Source organism: Strongylocentrotus purpuratus, unplaced genomic scaffold, assembly GCF_000002235.5.
Source record: "Strongylocentrotus purpuratus isolate Spur 01 unplaced genomic scaffold, Spur_5.0 spur5_scaffold_5, whole genome shotgun sequence".
Taxonomy (NCBI): Eukaryota; Metazoa; Echinodermata; class Echinoidea; order Camarodonta; family Strongylocentrotidae; genus Strongylocentrotus; species Strongylocentrotus purpuratus.
This window is the reverse complement of record NW_022145611.1, coordinates 13,702,975-13,710,724: the sequence shown is the minus strand read 5'-3', so window position 1 is coordinate 13,710,724 and position 7,750 is coordinate 13,702,975. Positions and strand designations below refer to the sequence as shown.

General features: G+C 36.5%; 1 protein-coding gene across 1 annotated transcript; it reads left to right on the top strand.

The window, feature by feature from the left end:
• The first annotated feature begins 342 nt into the window (after positions 1-342).
• Positions 343-6,954, top strand: LOC115929707. The gene is made up of 8 exons (XM_030999578.1): positions 343-496; positions 1,848-1,944; positions 2,257-2,452; positions 3,109-3,230; positions 3,595-3,768; positions 4,229-4,354; positions 4,818-4,955; positions 5,452-6,954. Exons 1-8 carry the CDS (start codon positions 411-413, stop codon positions 5,578-5,580), a joined length of 1,068 nt encoding a protein of 355 aa, XP_030855438.1. The 5' UTR covers positions 343-410; the 3' UTR covers positions 5,581-6,954.
• Positions 6,955-7,750: the final 796 nt, after the last annotated feature.

The following is a 7,750-nucleotide window of genomic DNA, read 5'->3' as shown; positions in this document are numbered from 1 at the left end:
GGGGCAATTTTAGGGGTTAAATTTTCCTGGGGGGTTAATGTCCGTGGGGGTAGTTTATCGGGGGATATTTTCGGGGGGGGGGTGATTGTCCAGGGGGTAGTAATTGTCCTCATTACACTGATTTCTGTATTTACATCGATGTAGACATATATCACATAGTTATATAATAATATGAAGAATTAGTCATGGATGGGTTTAACTCTGCTCTAGTAAAATAGTAAAAATGTTTTTGATAAATTCAAGTTCAAATGTGTAAAAATGCAAAGACTTTTGCTCTTGATCATGTTGATTGGCGCCTCCGACTCCATCCAGTAACTAGTCTTATTTTCAGACACATGAAACGTAACAAGTAATTTAGTCTTGTGCTAAGCAGCGAAATTACTGCCAAAGGTAAAAACAAAGGCTGGAAAATGCCCTTCAAAGTTGAAATTCAACCCCTTTGGAATCTTCAAGTTAAAGAAAGCTTCAATACACTCCTTGTCGGACGTACATTCAGGTATATTGCATTATCACTAGATTTTACACGCTCTAAAACTAAAGACTGATAAGCCTAGATTGTTTTTTAGTGTCCCACATACTAATATTTGTGTATTCACGAATTCATGTCGATTAACTGTAGCTGAGCTGTACGCCCCGCGGCCGCGCGCTGATTCCAGAACAAGAATCGTGTTTCTGTTTCTGTTTCTGTTTCGGTTGCGTCGGTAGATTCAGGTTTAACTGTACTTCACCAACGTTTTGATTTGAATGGTCGCGGTTGTGCTATGGAAGGAGAGGTGTTTCACATTTGAAGTTTCTGCTTGAAGACTGTACTGGAGGTAGACATAACTGTTTCCTCCTTGAGTAGGTTCCATTCTGCTGCTGTCCTGTTGAAGAATGAGTATTTGTGCACGTCCTTCTTAATCAACACCCTCTGGATTCTTTTGCTGTTCCCTCTAGTTGTTCTTCCCCCTCTGTTGTTGGTTTGGATGTATGTGTCGGCCTTGATTCCCACTTCTCCGTTTATGATCTTGTACAGGAGTTGAAGTCTGGCAATCCTCCTTCGATTCTCCAGTGAATCCCACTCTAACTCCTTGATCATTTGGGAAACACTGCTCAGTTGCTTGTAGTCATTCATGCAGAATCTAGCTGCCTTTCGTTGGATCGATTCGATGAGAAGGATGTCCCCTTTGCGGTACGGGTCCCATGAACTACTGGCGTACTCCAGGATGGGTCTGACCAGCGTTTTGTATGCAGACTCTTTGATGACCTTGGTACAAAACCAGAGGTTTCTTCTTAGGAAGCCAAGCACCTTGTTGGCTTTGGAGGTGAGCTTCTTGAAGTGAGTGTCCCATCTCAGCTTGTTGTCGAAGAGGGGAAAAGTAACAACACAACAATTGTTAAAGAAAACATATATAAAAGGGAGGGCGATCTATGGAAGAATGGTTAAAGATGATGACCATGTCATGATGAGTTGATGACGATGATATCATTGATGACAATAATTTGTGAAGAGACTCGTCTGATGAAGATCTTGATTGAATCTTGATGTTGATTGTTGTCAATGAATAATGATGATGGCAATCGTCTGTAACAGGTACTTGTGATTAAACATGTTATAGTTAGAGCTTTCGATTTCAGACGACCCTAGGACTTGGGCCTGATGAAGAAATGTGTGCATTATACTTTGTGAAGTGTAGCAATTTACTGCATACTAAACTTGTTTAGTGATCTCAGCTCAGAAATGATATTGATGTTTTGAAATTGATATTTCACTCCATGAAATGCTTTGATTTTGGTTGGCTGATTAGTTTTATCTTGTCATGAGTTATATTTCTAATGTTTTGTTTCCCCCCTTTTCCTTAATGCAGACACAGCAATGCCAGTCTACTCCTTGGATCTGAAGATGGTGTTGTCAGGATGTACCAGATTAACTCCTTAAGTCCTGCAGAAATCAGCAATGCAAAGGTATATTCTACTCGGCTACTCCCATTTAGATTCTTGGGAAAGGTACATGTAGGTTTAGTCTCTTGTCAAAGATGTTGTGGAGAGTACATACTATGAGTTTTCCCAACCTGGGTTTGGGGGGGGGGGTGCTAACATAACAAGTTTGCTGTTTAAATGTCATATTATGGATATCACCATATCAATATTTAGTAATTTCTCTCTTTCAACTGCTTTTTAAATACTTCATCAATTCAGAGCTTTTTAATGCTGAGATTTGTTGCAAATAATCACAAAATATCTTCAATATTTCTCATCCCGACCCATTTTTTACAGCCTAACCTGATCCTTGAAACAAAGGGAGGTCCAATACAAGCCATGACCATCCATAACATTGCCAATTTTGGCTCGTTGGAGCTAATCACTGCAGACTCCCGAGGAATGATCACCATCTTCAGCAAGCAGCAGATCCTGGACAGGAGAAGTGTATCTGATCATGGTTTGAACAGTCTACAGGTGGACAAAGATGCTGGTGAGTTCAAGAGTCAGCATTCCAGATTCAAGTTTCAAGTTTTGTTGTCCATATACAGTCAAACCTGCTTTAATGATCAATACAAAGATCACATTTTTTGTTTCCCTTGGTCGACAGGTTTGACGGTATTTGTAATAATACAGAAATGTGCTTTAGGTTGGTGTTACTTATAATTAATGTAACCATGAATAAGACGTGACATCATGTGCTGAAAACCAGAAAGGCATTAAGTCAGTACCTGGTAAAATAATGAGTATGGTGTGCTCCAGCGAGAATGACTCAGGGCTTAATTTTGTAAAAGTTGAAGAGTTAGGGTTAGGATTGCAATTGGGTTTGAGGGTAGATTTGGCGATAGGGTTATGCTTAGGTATGTGTTTGGTCTAAAGTTTAATTTTAAACGTCAGTGAGTGAAGGATATACCATAGGGCACTTATCACCGGACCCTGTATCATATCCAAGTTCATTCATTCTCGAATAATCAGAACATGTGACTCTGACATTTAACCGTGACAAACTGCAATAACAGTTTATTTGTATATCATTGGAAAATATAAAATCATAAAATATATATATATTGTATGTATAGCCATTCGGATGAGAAGGGATTTACTTGAGATATACATATAATTAATGTTTTCTTCCTTTTCTTTATGAAGCTGGGAACTTAGAGATAGTTGCAGGAGACTTAGAGGGCCAAGTGCATGCAGTTGTACCCTTCTCAAATCTTTGGAAGCTTAGGCTTAAGCCAACAAACAACAGACCTCAAAAAGATAACAAGGTAAAACAGATTACACAACTCAATTTCAGCCTTTATAGAGTACATGTGTACAATTGTAATATTACACTAATATTCTCTATATAAGACATTTTATCTTTGCCAACCGGTTGATGGAAATAAACATAAGATAAAAATTACCAAGAAGTATACAAAGTCAGTATTATTATTGCATAGGTCAATACAATTTGTGGACTGTTTAGAGTTATTATGTATTGCTTGATATGCTTTCAAATCTTCAAATTGACTAGACTTAATATATTTTAGTATGCAAAGCACACTTCAAGTGCATGCAAGTGTTTGAAAAGATATCTTATGACCAGGCATTCCAAGAATTAAAAATTAATCTATTCTTTCTCTTTTCAAGACTCAACCGCAATCTGCTGAAGGAGTAAGTCAGCTTCTAGCAGCAAGACTGTACAGCAGTACTTCAGGGATAGCTACAAACTACATCCTTGCATCTGATAGGGCTAAAAATCTTCACTTCATTCAGCAAGGTGCACTAGTTCTCACGTTACCAGCAGTGACATCCATTAAAGCTGTAAGTTTCTTCCTCTTCTTTCAAAGATCTTTTAATTTGTATTTTCATACTCTCATTTATGTATACAATTTTTACATTATTATTGTATTTTATCATCCTTCAAAACTTTGCCTATTCTCCATAATTTTTTCTTTTGTAGGTATTGAAACTGAAAGTGAATTTATTCACCATATTTATAAGTCACCACTTTAATAATTCTTTTGTTTACTTTATAAAAAAAATTGACTCGTTTTGTGTCAAATCAAATATTGTGTTCTGTTATCACAATCATTTTCATTTTTATAATAAAGTCATTCCTAAAATTACACTGATGAAAAATTTCAAGCTTGACTGTGCTATTTTACTGTTGTATATTCAGCACTGATCTATTAGCTGAAAATTTGATTTTTATATCTCATCAAAGTACATCAAGATAGATACTGTGCTTTTTATATATTTTTCTTTTTATTTTATGTTTTAGATGTGCAGTGGCTATTTCATGTCCCTCCCAGAGGAGACTGACATCCCTGAGATGAAGAATGGAATAGACCACCAAGTTGCTCTGGGTGGAGAGGATGGAACAATATCCATCTTGTCAAATTTCAAGGTACAAGAATAAGACAGAACTGAAATCTGATTTTATACAAAAGTGTTGCTTCAGAATATGATTTTAATTCTCATTTCTGAATCATTATAGTGCTGTTTTATTGTTTTAAAAATGTATGTGCTGGGGTTGTTTTTAATGAATTGAATCTGGTCTCCAAATTATAGAAGAACTTTACAACTCAAGTTGTCACTAAAGTCAACAGTTCAGAGGCTTGATTATTGTGATATGTCAGATATGTAACTTGCAATGCAATACAATACAAATACAAATACAGCACAATACAATGATAATAATAATGATAATAATAAGATATTTTGATACCGCAAAGCAAAGCGGCTAAGAAGGAAAGTAGTTGATAAGTGAAGGAAACAGAATTGCATTTGCACAATACAATAAAATGCAGATTCATACTATTGCTATTCCAAGCCATTCTAAATTTGATCTTAATCTGTTTATTTGGCAGATATCTGAGTTGCAGTATGCCAATGTTCATTTGCCGATCACCCAGATGCTCCGCCTTCCGTCAGTACAGAATGATGGCAAGGACTCCCTCTTGTGTTCGGGACATTTCAACTCTGTTTTTCTGTATCATTCAGCAATAGTAAGTATCCTGCTATCATGAAAAACATAAAATGTAACAGTTAAAAAGTAAGGTATGAAGTTGGAAATGTTTGTGTAAATTCTCTTCACAATTGTTGAGTGTTACCTGTTATGAATGCTGCTTTGAAAAAATTATACTTATGTTCATTTTCGGAGTATATGGGTGTTTTTTCTCTCAAATTATGATATGCATGACAAAACACAGTATATAGCAGTGGTTATAAAGTCAAATTTGTCCAGCTGAAGGACCAAAGTGGTGTTTTAGAGTCCATTATATAGATAAGGAAGGAATAAATCTTAACCCTCAATTTGTTGAACCTGTCTCTCTCATAGGACTTCAAGCTGGAGGTCATTGAATACTTCTTGGAAGAAAGTATAATAATACACTGTACTTTCTCTTTTGTTTTTTTTGCAAATATAGACAATCAATGAAATGATACTAAATTCCATAAATTAATTCACAACCTTTCACAAATTTATTCCATTTCTTCCCCCAGTGCCTTGCAAAGTACCAGACCTCTGACTGGGTGATAGCCATGTCTCTCTCAGAAGTGGATAAGGAAGGAAAACAAGAGGTCGTGATTGGCTGCAGAGACAAGAATATTACAGCCATCAAGGTCACATGATGCAGGAGCAACATTGTGATTGGGTAGGAGTATCGTAGTCAAGTCGCTGGGCCCAGAGACGCAAACCTGGAGGATGCTTTTGATTACATTCATTCAGGTCTTGGGGCTGAGACCAATACCAAAATATCAACAGCCTGAGACTTGTCTTGCTACATCACTGTTGGCTGGAAAGGACTTCTTGTCAAGTTGGTCATCTTTACATTGCATATGCATTATTCAGTGAAAGTGACAAAGCAATGGCCTTTAGGACAAGAACTAAGAGCAAGGAGACTCAAAGGCCATAACATCAAGACATGTCCCCAGAATTGAAGACCAAGCTGTCAAGCCACAACCAAGAATTGGAGACCTGGATTTTGCTAGAGAAATAAAGAACAAATTGCCAAGTTGGCGATGTGTACTCTTCATGTTCTATACTCATCAGTGGCAATGACAAGCTAAAGCCTGCAGTCCTAGATTGAGGAACTACCACTTTGTTATAAGACTAGGACTTCGAAACAAAAGGATGAGACCACGGAATGCATGGATTGACTACGGAATAGAAATTACAATCCTGAACGATCAGATCAAGATTCTAAATGTAAAACAAGACTCCACTCTATTTTGTTCGGGGGGAGGGTTAATATATAAAATATTAGGTCAATATGCATGTTATAATTCCACAATTTACGTTAGAACATATTGGGGGACCAGAACAAAATTTGGGGGTTCTTATTTACCAGGAGTGTCAAACCCTGCCAAGAACTGAAGACTGATCTTAACCTATGTTAAGTGGTGTCCTGTCATAGCATATTCTGTGTCTGCTGCCTGATGCTGTTAGTCAGCATTCAGATGGTCCCAATATTAAGCCTATGTGCATGAGGGAATTTAGTACCGGGTAGTCAATGTGATATGTGACTTTTGCACTCTGCCTTGCTTCTTTCTTTTGTAAGTTGTCTTTTCCCCCAGACGGCTATGTACAAGTTCGGAATGCATTATCATTCTGAAACTGGCAGAGAATAATATGCAGACCTTTAAATGATATATTACCAAATTTCAATCATAAAGAACATTGATCTAACAACTAAGGATCTCTTATAGTACTTCTCACTATAATCATGACCATAAATGTAACTTATGGCTTAAAAGTCATTAAATCAAGCTCAATGTTCACAGTGCTGACATGGACGTTGAATGAAAATTAAGTTTTTAATAAATGATGTGATTCAGATACAGTATGAGAAAATGAGTTGTGCTGTTGTGCAGACTTTGAATACATCCCGACATTTTCTTTATAACCGTATGGTTAATCTTGTAGCACCTGTTAATTATTGTTCATTTCTAATGGCAGCAAAATATGTATTGTTTTTTAATTGTGCAAATAAAAGTTCAAATTTACTGGTGTGTTGATTGGACAATGCATGTAATAATAATGAGGCTATAAAGGTGCTTATAAAGTGCTTTCCACCCCAGTCTCTAAGCGCTAAAAAGTTAAATAGAGAGAGAGAGAGAGAAAGAGAGAGAGAGAGAGAGAGAAAGGGTGGGTGGAAACAAGAATAAGATAACATATGTGCATAGTTAAAATGATACATGTATATTAATATGATCTTTATGAATAAAACAAGCATAAAAAAAGAAATAGAAAGAATATGAGACAGATAATTAAATAGAGAGAATATAAGACAGATAATTAAATAGAGAGAATATGAGACAGATAATTAAATAATAAATAGAGAGATAAAAAGAGACTCAGACCATGAAAGAAAAAAAAAGGTTGAAAGTGCCAGGGCGAGAAAGAGTTTAAGGGAGAATGAAAGAATAAGAGAGAGGGGGTGGGGGGGGGGGGGGGGGGTAAGAGAATGAGGTTGAGAGGAAATGACAGAGAATCAAAAATAATTAAGAGAGAGAATGAGGGATGTTGATTGTCGAAGTAATAAAAATCCATGGGAGCATTTGAAGGTAAAAAGGTAATACAAATTGATTTCACTTTTTTTTTTTAAACGCAAAGAATGAATACACCATATATTATAATCTGATTTCATATTTTAGAAATTACAGGCTATTATAGACCTCCGTTGTTTGTAAACATGGTTATTCTTTGTCTAGCCGACAGTGAAGGTGGTGCATTGGAAAGAAGTTCCAGAAATAAATTGCAACTCTTGACTCTCGATTCATTCCATGATTCGCTTTCGTT

Excerpts from the sequence above, each read along its gene's own strand:
- LOC115929707 (XM_030999578.1), top strand. The coding sequence starts at position 411 with ATGCCCTTCAAAGTTGAAATTCAACCCCTTTGGAATCTTCAAGTTAAA. Across the intron at positions 497-1,847 it reads CTTGTCGGACGTACATTCAG|ACACAGCAATGCCAGTCTAC; the intron begins GTATATTGCATT and ends TCCTTAATGCAG. Across the intron at positions 4,956-5,451 it reads TTCTGTATCATTCAGCAATA|TGCCTTGCAAAGTACCAGAC; the intron begins GTAAGTATCCTG and ends TTCTTCCCCCAG.